The 20,985-nt window shown below is 32.6% G+C and overlaps 1 protein-coding gene across 6 annotated transcripts in view; it reads right to left on the bottom strand.

Annotated features, from left to right (window-relative positions):
• NEBL (nebulette) overlaps window positions 1-20,985 on the bottom strand; it is a 450,902-nt gene that overhangs the window by 29,731 nt on the left and 400,186 nt on the right. For 4 of the 6 annotated variants that reach the window (XM_031939884.1, XM_031939883.1, XM_031939885.1 and 1 more), the window contains 7 exons: window positions 20,609-20,701; window positions 17,310-17,402; window positions 16,082-16,174; window positions 13,560-13,664; window positions 12,220-12,391; window positions 7,421-7,513; window positions 5,763-5,909 (listed from right to left, as the gene is read on the bottom strand). In XM_031939884.1, coding sequence (XP_031795744.1) covers window positions 5,763-5,909; window positions 7,421-7,513; window positions 12,220-12,391; window positions 13,560-13,664; window positions 16,082-16,174; window positions 17,310-17,402; window positions 20,609-20,701 — 796 coding nt within the window. The remainder of the gene's footprint in view (window positions 1-5,762; window positions 5,910-7,420; window positions 7,514-12,219; window positions 12,392-13,559; window positions 13,665-16,081; window positions 16,175-17,309; window positions 17,403-20,608; window positions 20,702-20,985) is intronic. The other 2 variants (XM_012551250.3, XM_031939888.1) reach the window with 2 other exon arrangements.

The raw sequence follows: 20,985 nt of genomic DNA, 5'->3' as shown, positions 1-20,985 counted from the left end.
CAACACTCTTTTGTAGAAGATAAGGTTTTGGATGAGTTTTGAAGGAAGCCAAGCAAGACAAATCACTCAGGTCCATTTGCAGTCTCTGAAGTCAGAGACTAGGAAAGACCTTCAGTGATGGCACTGGATAATGTAATAGCAATGATCAGCCTCTGAGACAATTAAGGACAAAGACCCTAGGCCAGTGGTCCTCAAAGTGTAGTCCAAAGAATTTTTGGGGTCTCTGAAACCCTTTCAGAGGGTACAAATTCGAAATTATTTTTTTTATTTCTAATATAGTAAGTAGCTATAAATATAACTCTTGTGAACAAAAACTCTTTGAACAGATATTCGATAGTTTTTTAACATGAAGATACTGAGCACAAAGGTTTGAGAACCACTGCGCCCTAGGCAAAATGAACCAAGAGCCCAAGGAAAGATTCTAGTCTGTGGCACAGAAACCAGATAAGAACCTCAAGCAATATCAAAAAGATGTGCTTCTTAGTGAGCCAATACGTCACCTAATACTTTTATATATTTCTTATGAAGCCAACAACAAATCACTCAAGTCCAACGATCCTGTGGCTTATAAATTAGTGGGAACACCTGGTTCCATAGCTTACCTAAAAGTGATAAGCCAATTTCCAGAACTAGATTTAATATATGCAGATATGTTTAAATATCTACTTTCTTATTTTATATGGTTGAGTTTGAATGTCTGTGCCTAAAAATTGTGTGTATGTCTGGTCTAAAAAACAGCTTTTGAAAGACATTTCATATCTTTAAAAACCAATACCAGTTTTCATGTTATCTCTGAAAACCAGGAATATGAAGTCAGTTGTAATATATGATCCCTTCTAGCTTAGAGACTTCTCTAGACATTACAAAATGGAAGAATAACAGCCAATATTCTTAATTGACCCACCCACACAGGAAAAATATTTCTCAGTATTTGACTGTTTTCAAGTTTTAAGATCAAAACTGTTCTTCATATATGCATGTGGATGGCTTGGAATAAATCTGGAAAAATTAATGAAAGACACATGTATTCCACTGAGCAAACTAGCTCTTTCCATTAATGTTGTGTTCTTTTCCCAACTTCACATTTAGAATATTAAGCTTATGATACTTCCTGCTATTATTCTTCACAGAGCCTTTGGATTCCATCAGTATGATTTGGGGCTTTCTTCCCTGGGGGGTATACAATGCTAATTGGGAACCTTTAATAGTTTAGGTCATACTTGTTAGATAATTAAAGAGAAATCTGGTGTGATTCCATTAGTAGAATTTCATTAAGAAAAAATTTCATCTCCACTGCAATTTTTCATCACTAAGAAAATCTGGTCTTGTATATATCAATTCTTTCAATTTTCATAAATTTGAGAGCAACTTTAATCACAAATACTAAAATGCCATTTTCTTAGGTTAAGAATTTTTCAGTAGCTTTTATTACATCAAAAAATGACATAATTGAAATACTCTTGCTGTATATCCTGCATCTGCAATATTATAGAAATCAGTCTATGAACACACTACCGGGCCAACAATTAAGCAATGCCTCAGCCTGAAAGAAATAGCAAAGTACTTCAAAAGGGGAGGGAGTATGAGTATGGGATGTCTCCTAGCTTGTTCTCCATTGCCTTCCAAGGTACCCACCACATTAGGCTCTTAAAAATGTTGATTACTTTACAATCATATTTTCTGTAGCTACTATAAATAGCTGATATTTATAGAGCATTTGAAAGGATTACAAAGCAGTTTTATGCATTTAATCCATATAAGAAATCTATGATGGCCTCTGTACTACAGGTTTTGTTATCTTCCCCTATGCTAACCTAGCATGTACTGATTCACAATGTTTTCAGTCATTCTTGGGAGGTCTTGATAATACTAGAGAACATTTAACATTATTCTTGAGATCAAAGCTTCTTAAACTGTGAGTGATGACTCTATATGGGGTCATATAAAAATGTAGGCGTCATAAAATTATAGTTTATTATAAGTAAATGCTTCACATATCTATAAATCCCAGGTCATATAAATAATTCTCAGGCAAAAAGGGATTACAAAAGGAAAAAAAAAAAGTTTAAGAAGTTTTGCTTTAGACACAATGGGTAGCATATTTTGAGGTGAAAAATTGCAGAGAACATAGAGATTGTGTTTGTGGCTCCCTATCACTTCCAGGCTCAAATATAAAACTATATGTTTCATATCCAGAGCCTTTCATAAAATATTCCCTGGCCACCATCTCAATCTTAAACCTTATACTCTCTTCCCACTCCATGTACAAGTGATCCAGTGACAGATCTCTTTCCTGTTCCTGGAATGATATAGTCATTCCATGTTCATGCATGTTCACTGGCTTATTCACCAGTCCTAGAAAGTCCTTCTTCCTCAACTTTGCTTTCTGGATTTTTTTAAGTCCCTTCAAAACTCTACCTTCTGTTTACTCCCAATTTATCTTGTTTGTATCGTATTTATATTTACATGATGTCTCTCTTATTAGAGGGAGACTCTTTTAGAGCAAGGACAATTTTGCCTTTCTTTGTCTCCCAATTGTTTAGGACAGTATTAAAAGATGGTTTGAATTATCACAGGAAACAGGATTTGCTTTGGGCCAACTAAAAAAGATGAGAGGTCTTCTCTTTTTTTTTCCAAAACTGAAAGAATCACAATATTGGAAATAGGAAAATATCAAATTTGTAGTGTTTCTGTTTCTAATTCCTGGTAACGTTGCTATCACTTTTCATTATCTTATTCTGCCCCATTCCACCATCTTTTACATTGACAAACAGAAGCAAATAAAAGAACTGAATGTAAATGTAAACTTGCTTTTAAACGAAAGATTGTATAAACACTGTGTTAGATTTCAAATAAGAGTAGAAAGCAAATGCTTCATATAAGCAAGTTGACACACACACACACACACAAAACAAAAAGGAGATCAAAGAAAATCTTACAGGAAGGGAGCCATTAGGTAGATTTCTAGCAAAGAAATAGCATGTCAGTTTTTAAATAATTTTTTTTTTACTTCTTCAGATTTGTCATGAAATTATTTTACATGATACATTTTGAATTAATTTTGAGATCATAATTTGTAATCCAACAGTTACATACAACAATTTTTTCCATTCAAGTGCACAAGATCATGTTCAAATAATTAAATTATTAAAGGAATTTAATTTTCCTTTTAGTTCTGACATTACTAGATTTTAGTGACCATTAATCGACATTGAATTACACATTTCTTAAGATAGAAAGGGATGGCCATACTATTTTAGTATTGATGACTGGTGCTTAATAACATTTAAAAATTTTGCTGATGGAAATTACATAAATGTATGATAGGCTTAAGTGTTTTGAAAATAAAAATCTACATGTTGACATCATGTTCTTCTAGTACAAATGGTATTTGATTCAATCAACAATTAATAATATTTGTAGATCAAAATTCATTAAGTGAATCTAATGGCAAAACTATGATGATTTAAAATAAGAATCCAGAATTTTTTAAAAATGGAGTGAGGTTTAAATAAATTTTCCTTTAGTATATAAAAGCAACAAAATTGGGGATGAAAATGTAAACTGTTTAGAAATCTAAAACATTAGGAAATAGAACCAAACTGAAAAGAGCAGATCCCATTCAACCAAATAATACTAGAAAATGAAAACATTCCACAATCAAAGCAAGATGGGAAAATATCATAAAAGACATATAACTAAAACAATGGAGAGAGCCTCTATGTGTGAATGAATGCTCATGAAAACCAAATGGGAAAGTTCAAAATGAAGTATATTTACATCAAAGACACAAAATCAAAGAATCCTGATGGCTTAACCCTTTGTGTTAACAATCAGGATTTACTCTACTCAGTAAATGAGTCCAATAAACCTGAAACTCATGAAAATATTGTGCCCTTTAATTTAAAAAAAAATGAAATAGATTGACTTCAAGGAATAAGCATAGGCTCCCTTTGGTAGACTCAAAAAGAGAGAGGGTGGTTTTAGATAGCAAGAACTAGAGAAAGAAATATAACATTAAGTAATTTTCTATAACATGATGCCAATCTTTACAGTATAAAATAATGATGCAATATTTCCCCCCAATCCTGAAAAAATAGCCATCATCTACAAGAAAGAAACAAAGCTATGCAAATTCTTTACCATGTAAGAACAAAGACATCTGAAATCACAACTCCTTCTTGTCCTTTTTTCTCTGAAAAGATATGAAAATTGCTCTAAAAATTATCTTCAATTTTCAGAATATGCACTTAAATAAATGTTGGATAGGTTTTCTAAGGAAAACCAAAGATACTCAAAAATTGTCACTACCAGACAGCATCTAGGCTGCAAAAGTTTACATTGAAAACTTCCTCATCAGAGCTCAGAACAAACATTTCAAATTGTTCGATTTAAAAGTAACCAAAAAGGGCAGAGTTTGACTTCCTCCCCTTGAATACACCAGCATAGATGCAAGAAAATTGTTTCCATTTTTAGGTTCCTTTGTCAACTCTGCATTTATGTCACAGGAAAAACAAACAAATAAACTCCCAAGCAATGAAAAATCAAAAGCAAAAACAAGCCCAATTATTTCATGGAAAACTATTCAAACACTATAAATTTACACTTAAAAACCAATAAATGGGACTTTTATTTTTAAAACAGAATCTGCATATTTGCTTATTTCACTTGAGCAAATTTCAATTGAGTGAACTTAGTTTACAAAAAACAAATGGTCAAAAGTTCCTGTTTTACATACACATACTGAAAAATATGAAATCTAAATGAGAGTCCAAGCCATATGCTCTTGGTATAAAATATCTCACTAGATCTTTAACTACTTTGTTGATATGTTTAATGTATAGTTACAAGAATGAAAATTAATCATCAAAGTATCACCATAATATAGCTTGATTGGTAAGTGTGACATCTATACTAAAGTCTATAATACATAATAAGCCACTGTAACCCCAAATGTCTCCTGCACTATTTGATCTTATTCCTGATATTCCATGGGAGAGATTTAGTCTTCTGACTCTGTGTATGGAGGATTATAATCTTCAAAAGTCTCTTGTTAAAAAATGAAGAAAAAACAACCTACCCTTCACCATCTCCAAAAACAAATATAATTTCAGAAGGAGGATGGAAGAAGAGAGGAAGAAAAGGAAAGGATTGAGAAGATATAATCAGGGAAAGATAAGGAGAAAGAAACCCTTTTACTTTCTACATCTGAAAAAAAATTCCAATCCCAATAACTATATTTTTAGTAATGATTCTTACAGACTACTGATTACTTTTAGACCTTTGGGCTAATATTCCCTCATACACTTAAAAGTATATGACATTTAAATGCTATTGTAATATGGACATTCCTATGGGAAATCAAGAATGAATTATGCATTATATTCTGGCCAGTTTTGATGCTACTTGATGGGCCTATTTGACACACACGAATATTTAATATTCATGTCAACCATTTTAATGTTCTAAAACAGATGCACCCAGTAGATATTTTGAGACTAATGGCAGTAAGGAGGGCCTTCAAATCTTCAGAGCTGTACCTTCAATAACACACAAGTGGAGTGAAGAAAGTACGTGCCAAAGAGCATGTTAGGAGAGCACACCCAAGGCTTGCAGAAGTTCTCTTCAAGTTTCCAACTATAATAGCAGCCAAATATTTATACATATACACATAAACACATGTGAAGATGTGTTAAGAATAGAAGTCATGCACAGTGCCACAAATTATCAATGAATTAGTCTATTTGGGAAAGATCTGATACCTCCTCCTTCATCAGATGGTCTTGTTATCTCACTGCAGAAGGAAAAGCTAGGGTTTGTCCCAGAGATTTCTGACTTGTCATCCCCTAGTCCTACACCAAGGGTACTGGTAGAATGAGATCGATGTCTACTGTAGAGACTTGCCTTTTCTATTTGGAAGAAAAGAATGTTCATGTATATGGTTACATGAATGAAAAACAGAAAGAAATGGAAAAAAATTAAAAATTAACATGAAAAGACAATAACCTAATATTTGAGTTTCAGCCATCAAAGTCCTACGTTCTATTCTCTATAACCAGTGACTGCAAATTGAGACTGAGGGCCTACAGGAGTAAATCACTTTAGCTTTTTTTATTTTGGCCAGAAAGAATTGAGGCTGAGAGAGATAACATAAGTTACTTAGGGTCACTCATGTATTAAATAGCAGATTCAATTTTTGGAGGTAGATAAAGGCAACACTTATTTCTCTGTACAATATTATCTTCCCTGGGCACATAAAAAAATAAATAATTTTTATATTAATTTTCTACCTTTATTTTTGGTAGGCTTAGGGGAAAAAGAATGGGCCTCTTTTAAAAAAAAAACTTTCCTTTAACTAGGAAAACACTGGTGACAATCTGAATTTCTACCAATAGTTAGGGAATAGTTAAGAAAAACAAAAACACCAAAACATTCTCAAGTTCACAAAGTTAAATGCTGTCTATCTCTGTGTATATATAATATGCATACATATATACATATGCATATAAACATGTGTGTATGTGTGTGTGTGTGAACCTGAATGCCTACACAGATTAAATTGATTACAAGAGGATTTTGATCTGTGACTGTTCGTGTGATCAAAGTCAATAACCAAATCTAGCAAAGAGGATGTAAATCCTTGGTGTCATCTAGTTTGACTCACTGTAATGTTTGGATTGACCCTCAAACCTCCACAGTTTGGAAGTCTAAAATGCAAAATGACAGTTTCTTGAGAAACTGTTATCACTACAAACCTCCATTCCCTGTACCTTTAATTTAGAGATGACAGCATAAGTTAAAAGTCACATAAACTTTACCCATATTCATTTTAAGTTAATCAAAGCCTAAGAGTAAACTTTCAGGACTAAGTAAAACTATAGTTTTCTCTTTTAAAATGCTTAAATATTGTATCCTTTTGAATGTGACCAAAAATAAATTCAATTTTAAAAGATTATTCAAGTTATAGAAAAATCTCTACAGTATTTACATGAAAGTCTTATAATAGGATTTGAAAACACTGTTACAGTGTATTTCAAAATTTAAATCTAGTTTATGTCTCAAAAGCTTAGTAAAATCCAAATAACTGTATTTGTGAATCCAGAAAGTCTACTGAAATCATATTTACTAATAAAAAGCAGATGAGTGGGAACTCTACACTCTTGACTGAATCTAGGAATAATCGGACATTCCAATATAGTTTTTAATAAAAGTGCTTTTATCAGGTTTCACTTATATCAATGATTAAAATCTATTCTCAAGAAATATATAACTATAAACAATAATTCATATCAAAGTCATGATTTTTAAAAATGTTTTTAAAGCTCACAGCAGAATAATTGAATTTGAATGCTTATGAGGGGAAGGTTATTTTTGGGACAAAACCATGCCAACATGGAAGAACTCAAAATATGAGTAATACCAGAAAGCATATGTAGACTCCTAGATTGAATATTGTCTTCCAACGGATCAATGTCGAAGATAGAGCCAGGATCAGTACGCCAAACTTTAAGGTCTTTCACCGAAAGAAATAAAAAAAAATCAAGAGAAAAATAAGAATGATTCCCTGCAAAGAAAAGCAATAAGAACTCAGGTAGCTTCCTGTTGTTGATTTTTCTGACAGCTTTTCTGAAATATTTGTATTCTTGGCATGAGCTAACACACATTCATTTTCACATGTATTTGTTAAGAGAACTGTGTGATTAAATTTAAATTTCTCTGTTTATCTTAAAGGCTTTTTTTTTTTTAAATTGGACAACAACGTAAGTGCTTTTTAATGTAATCATCAGTAAACCTATAAAACCTTTTATAGCATGGCCCATGTCCTCACAAGGCAAGTATTTCCTAATTGTACTGTATTGTTTGAGTGCCAAGTCTTTTTCCTCACCATATACTGAACTAGATGAAGTATTAAAGGTAGAATGAATTTACTGACTCATAAGAAACCACTAAGAGGTTTTTGTCTAGAAAAAATATACTCTCTGCTATATCGGAAGCAAATGTTTTGGGAATGCTCACTTTAATAAATGTTTCATAGAAGACAAAGATACATGTCTCTAAGTTCACATATGTATCCCTTCTCCAAAATGGTTGCAAAATTTCCCACAGGAGACAATGAAATTAAAAAAGAAAGGTTTTGCTGTTACTGTTTCCACAGAAGGCAAAATAGGCATGTATCAATTGTTCAGTATACCAAAACCAATGAGGAAAAATAAAGTTTAAGAAAGTCAGAGGATATGGTCATGGTCACATAACTAGTGTCAGAAGTAGGAAATTATCTTCTTGGAGACTCCAGCATGCTACCTTTAAGTTATCAAGGATGTGAGCTGTAGGGGAGAAATTTCACGTGTTCAACTGGAATCTGTTGTTTCTGTGGCTGAGAATGACTTCTTTCATTCCTGAACCAAGAGCTCCACACTTAAGGCTATTCTTTAGCTGTAGAATATGTATCTTAAATCTAAGTTGGCATTATAATTATGATCAATACTAGAAAAAACAAAGAGCTATTAATACAGGAATTTCACTGCTAGAAATTTAGTTGTAAAGGGGAAAACACCATAAGACAATCAGGTATTTGATTATTCACTTTTTAAAAAATTAAATGTAAATACAATTTTAATTCAGCAAAATAGATATATTCAAGTACTTCTACATAGTCACTTTTTTTTGACCCAATAGTAAAATCCAGGAATTATTATCTTTTCAATTGACTTTAAAATAATGCATGCCAAAGTCAGAAGAACCACTTCGAGAAACTTTCCCCCTACTTACTGTATTTTTTTTTACTTAATTTAAACTAGCAAAAAAAAAAAGGCAAATTGGCATGATGAATAGGATCATACTTGGAATTAAGAAAACCCAGATTCAAGACCTACTCCTAACACATATTGATGTGCATAAGCTGGCAAAAATTCCAATGTAATACTATGATATTATAAATTATAGACAAGTTGTTGATTTCTCTAAAGTCTTTAGTAATGTCTCAAATTCCAAATCTAATGGCCTTTTCTTAATCTTCAACTTTCCTGATTTTTCTGCAACAATTGATACTATCTCTCTCTTGTCAATACTCTCTTTTCTTGTGACATTGCTCTCTCCTAGAGAGACAATACTCATTGTGCACTCCTCTCCCTAGACTCCTCTCAGACTTCTTTGTTGGATCTTCATCCATATTGTGCCTTCTAACCATTCGGGTTTTATAAGGTTCTGTCCAAGACCCTCTTATATTCTCCCTCTATCCTATTCACTTGGTGATCTCATTAGATTTAATGGATTTAATTGTCATTTCCACATTCTCAGGTCTACCTGTCTATCCCTAATCTCCAATATCTCATCTCCAATTGCTTATGAGACATCTCCAACTGAAGATGCCCAGGCATCTTAAACTCAACCTGCTCAAAACTTAACTCCTCAATGCCTCACTCTTTCATTTCCCATATTCAATCAGTTGTCATCTTGTCATTTTTACTTTAACATTTCATGTACTCCTACTTTCTTTGTGTGACTATGTAACCGCCCTTGTGTGAACTCTCATTACTAATTCCTAGATTGTTACAATGATCTACTGCCTTGTCTCCCTGACGGAAGTCTTTCTCCATTCCAGTCCATTCTGTGCTTAGCTATCAAATTAATCTTCCTTAAACACAGCTTTGACCATGTCTACACAGGTGTATTTACTTCCAAAATAAAATAGAAACAATAACTTTCCAGTCTTCTCTCCTCGTATTTTCCTCCACTGACTCCTCACACTGGCCTTTTTGCTGTTCCTTATTGTTCTTCCACCTCCTCCATGCTCTTCTGAGTTTTTTTTATGCTTTTTTCCTCCTCTTTCCCTCCTCATTTCTTCCTCCTGGTTTCTCTGGCTTCTTTCAGCTAAAGTTCTACCTTCCACAATGAACTTTTTTTAGTCACCCACAATTCTATTGTCTATCCCCAATTTACCTTATCGATATCTTGTTTGCATATAGTTATTTACATGTTGTCCCATTAGACTGAGTGCTCCTTGAGAACAAGGATTAGTTTTTTTTCGTTCTACCACCATCACTTGGGACACGCCTAGCACATAGGCACTTAACAAATATTTCTTGAGGTCTTGATTGAAATGATATGAGGACATTCCAAACTCAACACTTTGTGGAAGTGAGAGGTCTACAGATGCTATATATTGCACATGTTTTTGGACTTTTTCCCAATATATCAATCACTGTGCTGATTTTTTTTTACTCTTTTTAAAAACTGTTTGTTTGCTTGGCAAGGCGATTGGGATTAAGTGACTTACACAGGTAGGAAATGTTAAATGTCTGAGGCCTATTTTGTGCTCAAGTTCTTTTCACTCCAAAGTTGGTATACTATTCACTGTACCATCAAGCTGTCCTTTTTTTAATTCTTAAAAAAATATTAATTATATATGATAGTTCTCTGGGAGGGGGAGAAAGAAGGGGGGAAATACTTGGAATAGCTAAGAAGTAGACAATATAGGAAAATGTATTTTTTTAAATAAAAATAAATTCTTGCTGATTGATGACACTGCTGAAATTTTTGCTTTTTTCCATAGAAGGAACCTAGAGCTATGGAACTGGGGAGATCTACTATTTTGATTTAAAGTTTCAGTGAAAAGCTAGGGCTTATAAGGTACACACACGAAATCTACAGATTTTTAGATTATAATATCACTTCATCAAAAGGAATTCCGGAAATAAATGTATAAAGTAATCTTATCTGTATTGTAAATAATCTAGGCTGCTAATATAGCTCCTTGCCTTAGTAAAATTCACTTTTATTAGATAAAAAAGTCTTCAAGCAGTATAAAAGACAGTGTTTGATATGGACAAAATAAAACTAAAAACCCACCCAATTTGCTTTGTGCCAGCAACTCTAAAAGAAATAGAATATTAAAAAGACTCAAGTTTACTTGGTCATTTCAATTCTGCTACCATACATAAAGACTACTTTGGGAAATCAATTTATTTGTAATTTATTTGTGGTAATTTTTACATCTTGTAAGAAATTTGGTAACATGTGCAAAGAGACCCAATGGCAAGTTTTCTCCTGACTTCAAAGATCCAGGATCTTCACTGATAGTAGCCAAAAAAAAAAAAAAGACATTTTCCTGGGACTAACTCAGCGAAAAGTCTCTCCATGCTCAGTCTCACGTTTTAATAGTAGACACAAACATCTCAAAATTCGTTTAACCTTGCATGTCTTGCCAGATCTTATGTTCTTCTGGCAAATAATAAAATAAGAAAAACTGATTCTGTCCAAGTCCTACTTACTTTATTAAGTAACTTGTCCAAAATTACACATCTAATTTGTGTCAGAGGAGAGACTTGAACCCTGATCTTCCTGATTCCAATGCTAACTCTCTATTCCCTCAGTACATGCTGATTTTCTTCTGCTAATTTATATCAAGTAAAATCACAAAACAGAGTCAAGAGAACAGCTCACAATAATTGGTCTTCTGATCTTGGCGTGTTTTATTTTTAAGTCAATAGAATTATTCCTATTTTAGTGATAAGAATCTCCTAAAATAGTAAATGATTCTCCTTAATCTTAAAAGTTCAAGTGATAAAAACTGTCAGCTTTATTTACATATATCTAGAGAACAGCTCACTTACTCCTTCTGTATGCAATATTAAAATTGAAATTCCAAAATGCCTTTTTAGAAATGTGTGTAATTATCACCCCTGTAAATAGCCTCTCTGAGGATGCTGCCACTGTAATGTTCCTTCTTAGCAGGAACCTCACACTGAAGATGATTAAAGGGAGCTTTGAGAGAATTCTACTCCCATTAGAGCAAGGGAAAACTCATGAAGAATATCTTTTCATGGCTTAATTAATACATTAATACATTTATAGCTCCTCAAAAAAAGAGATTTTTAGTGTTTTTGCTAAGCAATTATCATTTGCAAAGGCCAATATGGACATATCAAAAAGGCATGAAAACTATCCCCTCCCCAAAGATTTGTAAATTAATTATAGATTTTCTAATATTAAATATTAAAATATACTTTTAAGAGATATTTTCCAGCTTTTATATGCAAGGAATTCTGAAAAGTTTCACCTAGCCTGAAAAAATAGCCTCAATAGCTGTGCTACTTTAAATAGAATCCATTTGGAATATAGACTACCATATAAAATGCATCTAAAGCCTTAAGGAGACAAATTCTCAGTTTAGGACCTTCTTTTCACCATAAGTCAGTCCCTCCACAGAAGTCAGCTTACCCACAATGATTCCAGGCCGCCGATCCATTTCCACAATCTGTGGGTGTATACCTTTGTAAGCAGCATCACTGACAACCTGGGTATTCTTCCGCACCCTCTCTGTCACCGGGTCATCTACAACTGGAGTAAAACCTCTGCCCTTCGTCTTCTCAAAGTCTTCGTGATATTTTACCTGAAAAGGAGAAAGAAAAACAGAACATGCTGCAATTTATTCCATAGAATGATGAATAAGGCAAAAATGTCATTCTATGGATGCCTACCTACATATGGTGATCTTTCTCCAATTATTACACAGATAAAAACTAATAATTTTTCCCATGTACATTTTTTAAATGTCTAAATCAATATTCTTTCTTCTCCCTATAGTTTGTCATACACTCTTCTACTAACTTCATGATTTGAGTGATGATAGTGATTTTTAAGTGTTTTAATTACTGAAATAATTATTACTAGGGCTTATGGAGAAGAACTTTAAAATTACATTTAAACCTATATATTCATAATGTCAAAATAAACATATATAATTTTTAAACCTACACATTTATTATTTCAAAAATATATTTTTTTGAAGTTATGAATGCAACTACAGAAATATATGTGCATATCTTTAACCAATATATACATATACACTTAAATCTCATTTAACTCCAAAAATCATGTTTATACATATATTTATTATATGTATATTCACAATTTTAAAGTATATATTGAAGGTCATGAATATACAAATTTAAATATATATGTATATGTATGCTTTTTAAAGTTAAAAATATGCAAGTATATATATATTTAAGCTATACATATGCACATATATTACTGTAGTTACTTTCTAAGTGCTCATAAAACAATACCTGTGAATTAAGTTCTTATTGCTCAACCATTTCTTATTAATAGTGCCTTAAAGTTATCCAAATAAAAATATTAATGACTCATAAAGCAATTGGATTATAAACCTGAATGCCCTAATATGGTAATAAAACACAAACAGCTCTTTGAAAGATGCACTGAAACATGCAAACATGCTAAACCCAAACTCAACCCCAAACATAAGTGTTCCAGGCAATTGTCAGTCACACGAGGCATTCAAAGGATAGAAGGAATATGAAATTTGAAAATAAAAAGACAAAAATCAACTGGTAGAGAAAATCATTTTATTGAAACTCTAAGTGTTTCCATTACATTTCAGTGCAGTTAGAAAATTCACCAAAAGGCAAACTGAGCAATCCCAAAGTGTGCTTTAATCATTATCCAGCTAGTGGTGAACTAACATCTCCAGGGTATGATGCAATGATGTTCTTTAGTATACATTGGTCGTGAGAAGTCAGACAGTTGTACCCTACCATAGAAATATTATTTTGAGTTTCTTTAACATGCCTCAGTTCAGGAGTATCCACAAGCAAACTTGGTCTACCTTTCATATGTTTCTGATCCTGGGTATATTTAACCTGTAAAGCAATAACAACCAAAACAAATTTAGAATAAAACCAATTAAATTTTAAACACACACATATAATTCTATATTTTCTTCTTCTCCTATTCCCTTTCAAAATATAAATGATATACAACATATTTAAAAATATTTACAATTTGCTCAAGAAATTGTCAATCAGCACTCACCCATAGCCAAAGCCACCTTTTTCTTTTCAGATTAACAGTCTCAAGAGGCTCCAAAAATGATTCCAAATGATTTTATACACACACATACACTCATCTGGAACTGTTTCTGATAAATAGACAGCTACATGGGTGACCAATAACCATTTGTATCATCTGTTCCACTGGTTCTTGGTGTAGATAGATAAAGGAGAAGTCAATCCTAAAAGCTACTATATTTATTTTTCCTCCTACACCCCTAGAATAGAGATGGGTGCTCACATAGTGGCTTCTTATCTGCATTCCATTTCCCCTTTTCTCTTCCTCTCTTGGGAATAAGGATTAATGGCAAAACAGTTCTAAAAAAGTGGCTCCATGATTCAACTATTTTTACTTCTTCACAACTGTAGCTAAAAAGTAATTTAGGTGGAAAATATTTTTAGACTCCCTTAACAGTAGTGGCAATCTGCAGGTTTTAAAATCTTAAAATCAGATTAAAAACTGATTCTTCAGGCAGCAAAATCTCCTGGATGTGCCAGAAATAGCTCATATATTATTGGCACTTAAAATAGAATATCATCATTTATCAGACAGATTATTTGTAAGATTAGAGAGTCAATTATTATAGACCTGAAGGTGTATATATATATATATATATATATATATATATATATATATATATATATATAATTCAATACCGAAGCACAAGTTTTACTGAAAAAATGCTGTCCAAAGAAGACATTCCTATATGTTTACCATATGACTACCAACACAGTCCTATTTTTAATACCTTTAAAAATGGCTTTTTGTTGGGAGTTTTGGTTCACAGACAATGGGTAATTGATTATTCTGATTTGCATAGATGATGTGACAATATGTATTCACATTAAGATGAAGGATTGAATTGTTTCAACACCTTCGTTAAAATAGCATCTTTGAAAATTTTAATACATTAAAAGTAATACCATTTTCCAAGGCCAAAAATGCAACTATGCCCTGCAGCATTGATGGAATATCAGTCACTTGGTCCTAGCTAAGAAAAATATCACCTCATAGCACAAATTTTTTTGTCTATAACACATGATCTACACCTAAAAGAAGGATGAACTTGTGTTCAAATACATATCTATACCATTGTGTGTGTGTGTGTGTGTGTGTGTGTGTGTTGTGATGTAGGAGGGGGAATTCATCAATATATGGTATTCCTTGTCAGGAAATGCACTAGTAACTTATGCAGTTTATAACATTAGAGAATTATTCAAAGCACTAACTGGTTAAATGATCACTTAGCCAATATGGATCAAAGTTGGAATTTAAACTGAGGTCCACCTGGCTCAATGGCCTGGTTCACTATGCACTACTCCAAAGTACCTCTCATCCGTACTATATATCTAGACATATTTTATAGTTATACAGAGACAGGGAGATGTGCTGGTCTACTTTAAAATAATACTAATTATATTAAATCTCAAGGAATTACAGAACATCCTAAATGATACCCATAATCTTTTAAAAGACAATCTCAAAACACATTATTAAGGGCCAACGTGTGTATCTCTTTCTCTCTCACACATAAATTCTATCTCACATATATACTCTCTCTTGCCCTCTGCCACACATAAACATAATTTCCCCATGTATATACAGTCTTTAATATGGATACATTTCACATACCTTTAAAACACACATTCTTAAACAAATATATAAATTATCTTTTCTCTGTAAATGTTATATTTACCACATATGTATATATAACATACATTGCCTTTATCCTACATAAAGTAGGAATCAAGGAGACATATTCAAAGTTCCAAAGAATGGCCTCATACTTTAAGTTCATCTAATTAACTAGGATCTCACACTCATCAGAGCATTTATTTTATACGTTTTACTTCTTGATGCCTTTTTATGTCTCGATACATCTATCCATATGTGAATGTACATATGGAGACACATAGTACATTATACGTAGATATCTATGTATCTCAACTGTAGATCCTTTGGCTGAATTCTGGAGTCTATAGATCTCATTTAGAAGACTCTTCAATTATCTAAGGCTCTTTCAATCTGAAAGACATCCATACACATGCATATTATTTTTTAAAACAATATATTCTTATAAGTTCAAAATTGTTTTTTAAAAGTAAGCAATTAGAAATGATTACTTAATTTTAGATCTAGCTCTATGCTTACATCTGAAGGGAATTGAAAATATTGTTTCATTTTTTAAAAGAAAGAAACAAGGAAAAGATTTCAAAGCACCACTTGCCGAGCTAATATTTTCTTGATTCCTCTTGACTCTTTCTATCTCTGGTGTGACACTTATGGCAGTTGCTTTGCCTAGTTGTCCCTTATAATGAACCTATTATTTTATAGAACAAATAGAAGTTCAAAATATTAATTTAAGCAATACATGATCAGATAGCATTCAATTATTTGCTTTCAGAGAACCATTGAGGAAGGTAAAATGAAAAAGGGAAACAACTAGTTTGGGCAGACACACTCTTATAGTCAGAATCATAAATCATCATCTATTTGAATTATTAATTCTTGCAGTAGTTGTTAGTGCAGTAGTAGTTAGTTACTCCTCAGGGTGAATGTCATAGCTAAGCTAAAAAGCACATATATTTAATCACAAAAAGCTTTATTCCATAAGAATGTTCATAGAACTATTTTTCCCTGAATGATAATTAATTTTGAAGTTGTCACTATCTATAACAGCACTATTTTGTAGCAGATTATAAGTAAACTACAGAGGAGGAACTTTGAATAAGGTATGACTTTAAATAGATCCCTCCTCCTCATTAACCATAAAAGGCAAGAGACTTTTTGAATACTTATAGCTATTAATTTTTTATTACCACTTTCTCTGCTCTTTATTGAGAGGAAATGGGGACTATGGAGTGTGAATACATCACTATTCAAAATTTTAGTTATTAGAAAATATATTTAATGATATTTTTAAGAAATAATATCCCAAATGATTTTCAAAAACTCAATGGAAAATAATATATTTCAAATTTTATCTTGGGTATTTAGTTAAAGAAAATGGAGCACTGCAGAATGATAGCTCCATGAGAGAGATGATAATTCTGAATAGGTTGTTTGGGTGGGAGAGGCAAGTTAAAGTTCTGTGAAAATGCCCAGCTATACACTTTGGGAAAGGAAGTCTCATGATAGCAGTGGTCAAAGCTACTTTAAAAAGTTACCTGCCTTGAATTGGGGTTAGTAGAGGAAGAATGACAGAGAATACATATTAGATTAGTAGGTATAAAGGCAAGGCCTAGAGATAGCCAAGCATCCAAATATATAATCAGGTATCAATTAGACTAAGAGAGAAACATGACTGCCCTCTGTATGGTCATTTTCTCTGACTGATTTGTCACAGTATATAAAACACTAGCTCCATGTTTTAACAAAAATAAACCCAATCTTTTTACTTAAATAGACCATATGTGACAATTCATGGAAGGGAAATATTTCTAGGAAGATCACACATTGCTGATGTTCTTTTGGTTTTCTTTAACTCTCTTCAGTTCTGGTGGGTCAGAAATGGGTGTGGCACATTTGATTTCTCCTCTGTATTTCACCTGTGTGGGAGATAAGGAATCAGTATTAGTAGATATTTGAGAAACCATTAGATATGCTCTTTGAAGCTAGTATAATAGTGCAATAAAGATAATGAATCTTCACAGTCAAAACTAATTATAGAGATACCATGCATTTATAACTGTATGTATATCTAGATGCTAAGTATAATAAATAATAATAATAGATAAATTAGATTTATGTGAATAACAACATATAACAATAATAGACCACATTCACCTAAGTCTTAAAGTTTGCAAAGTGCTTTGAAGATAGATGATAATCCATTTTATTCCTGAGTAAACTATTGTTATTCTGCCCTATTTTACAATGAGGAAACTGTAACTTATCTAGAAATCTAGAAAAAAGTTTAAGTAACTTTTCTAAAAAACTAATATAGTAAGTAAGTTAGAGTCTTCTTGACGGCATATCCAGTATAGTATTTTCACTATAAAACCAGTCAGTGGATAAACAAACATTTATTAACCACTAACTTTATGGCAGATGCTATGTTAATTACTGAGATATAACACATGCATAAATAGGCATATGCAAATACAATTGAAAGTTTAAAACCTGGTTGTTGTTTTTTTCATATCTTGTATAAATTAGTCAGATAGTTAGATGGAAGAATGGATAATTCTGTGCCTGAAGTCAGACTCATCTTCTTGTGTTTAAATCTGATCTCAAATATATAATAGCTGTGTGACCCTGATCAAGTCATTTAACCCTGTGTAGCTCAGTTCCTTGTCTATAAAATGAGCTGGAAAAGGAAGTAACAAGCTATTCCATATCTTTTCCAAGAAAACCCCAAATGAGATCCAACACAAAGAGTTAGATGTGACCGAAAAACAATTGAACAACAATAATATAAATTATTTAACTCTAAGGTAGACTCAATTATATAAACACATCACTCAACCATTTGTATCTATGTATCTCTGACCCATCTGCCATTTTAAACAACTGCTTTTCCCCCAACAGATACTGTTTTTGATAAATTCCTTAATGATCAATGCTGAAGAGAATATAAACTCTATGAATTGCATTAATAAAAATTCAAGGCAATATCAGAAATGTTTAAAAGAAGCCATTGCAGTCAAATGGAGAGAACAAAAGAACTTGAAAACAGCCAATACTAAAACAAATATTCTCAAGGAGGCAATTTTTGGAAAGTCATTTTCTTTTCTATTCTTTCTCTTTATCTCTTTCTGTGTCAATTTTTATGTCTCTCTGTCTCAATCTCTTATTTACATCTGTATGTGTGTGTGTGTGTCCCTCTCTCTCTCTTTCCCCTTCTCTCAGATAATTTCCCCTGCTTTATTTATTTCAGAGAAATAGGGTTAAAATAAATATGATGGTGAAAGTTCTAACTCAGATGTCATTCACTCTCTTGTTAATTAATGGGAGAAGACTATTGTGTGACTTAGGACAGTCTCACCTATAGGAAAGTCATATAATCTGAAAAGGACAAATATCTGAAGAAATAGAAGGAAAAAGTCCCATAGTGCTGTTTGTCTGTTTGTTTATTTTTTGAAGGAAGAGATAAGCTCTCAAGTACTTGAAGGACTACCATGTTGAAGAGGGATTACATTATTTTGCTTGTTCTTACAGGGCAGAACTATGAGTAATACTAAGAAGCAAATTTAAGTTGGATATAAAGGAAAAAACTCTTAACTATTTAACATGTCCAAAATTGGAATGGACAGCTTTGGGAGATAATGAATTCTTCCTCAATGGTGATATCTGATTCAAAGCTAGAAGATCAATTGTTGGGAATTCTGTATAGGGGATTTGGCCAACTTCTTGATGAACTACTTAGTTTGTTAGGCAATTTCCAACTATCAGATTCTGGGATTCACTGCTTTTATCTCCACTTCTTGGTGAAAATATTGATATAATCCTCCTATACTACCTCTTGGACTAGTGAATTTGAAAGTTTTTTTATTTGCCTTAAATTCCCATCTTTCAAGCTTCAACTGATGTTTCCTAATGTTATTATATATTTTTAAGTCCATATTAAAGTTACATATGCCCTTCATGACTCCAAAGATACTATTATCATGTTTCATTATCATCCTGCTCTTTAGAGAATAAGTTCTGATCTACTCTGGTTCATATTTGAAATCTCTTCCTTTCCCTTGATAATTTTCATTAGGTCTCATTATTAAGACCTGAACTGCATAGGATTCTCCAGCTGTGGGTAGGCCATGATCTTGCATTTGTATTTCTTTTCCTTTTTATGAAAGAACACTATTCTCTGGGACTTAAGCCATCACGGAAGCACCTATTCCAAAGAAGTGAAAGAATCTTTTCTCCTATAAATACCTGATGGCAACGATTCTCTCTTCCTCATTGGTGTATTCCTTAATAATAACATTTATGTAGCACCTCATGGTTTGCAAAGCACTTTCCTCAGAACAACTCTTTGAGTAGGTAGTGCAGATATTGTTATCTTCACTTTACAGATAAGGAAACTGAGGATTTGGGAATGACTCAAGAGCACACACTTACTAAGTGCCTTTAAGTGGGATTTGATCCAGATCTAACACCAAATCCAGCACTATTTATTATACCACACCACCTTCAATCAAGAGAAGTAGCATAGATTTTAAATAACTTGGAATGGCTACCACCATGAGTTTCTCCCCAGAATCTTTATTCCTTGCCCTGGCTCAGTCAGCCTGGATCCCATCCACGGTTGACTGTTTGCAAAGTTTGGATAAAGTGAGAGTTACCACTTCTGTTCCTTCTATTGAGATAGAAAGCCATGAGATCTTACCTATCTACACCTTAAATTAGACCAATATTATCTAATCTACCAGTAACTAAAAACTTAGGCTTTGCCATATACCTCTTTGCTACACCTTTAGCCTTATAAACCTTTCCTTCTTGTTGAACTTAGCTTTATAAATTATCCCCTCACATTAGAATATGAGCTCCTTAGGAGCAAAAACCATCTCACTTTTCTTGTTTGTATTCCCAATACTTATCTCAGTGCTTGGTACAGAGTAGATACTTAAGAAAAGATTTATTTATTCTCTCATTCATATCCAGCTAGAGTCCTATAAGATGTAAAGGGAGAGGGAAATAGGATCCAAAGTATTTAAAGTTATTATGAATCAAACCATAAGTTTTGATCATACAATCATTTTTCAATAATAAAAACAACAAAAAGTTTTTTTAAAGAAATTCTCAAACTACTTGCCAAGCTGAGATGCTCTTGGTTCTTCTTCACCCTCTCAATTTCAGGAGTCATGCAAACAGGAGTAGCTTTGTAGTTCTGTTCTCTATATTGCAGCTGAGAAATAAGGTACAAGATATTTAATCATGCAAAGTAAAAATATAGTAATAATTTAGTAGAGATAAAAGAAAATCACATATGACTGATTCATTGGTAAAATTTTCATTGGGATTTTATAGTAAAGTCTCATTAGCATTCACTGTCAGTTTAACATTGCTAGGCTTTTATTTGTCCTGATATGCCCAATTTCTCCTTTTTGGTTTCTACCCTATAAAATCCAATTATCTACGGGTTAATTCTCTGGACCTTGTCCTATCAAAAAAAAAAAACAATAATAATAT

This window comes from Sarcophilus harrisii, chromosome 5 (genome assembly GCF_902635505.1).
Source record: "Sarcophilus harrisii chromosome 5, mSarHar1.11, whole genome shotgun sequence".
NCBI classification, from domain to species: Eukaryota; Metazoa; Chordata; class Mammalia; order Dasyuromorphia; family Dasyuridae; genus Sarcophilus; species Sarcophilus harrisii.
The sequence above is the reverse complement of the archived record's forward strand: the minus strand, read 5'-3'. Positions and strand labels throughout refer to the sequence as shown.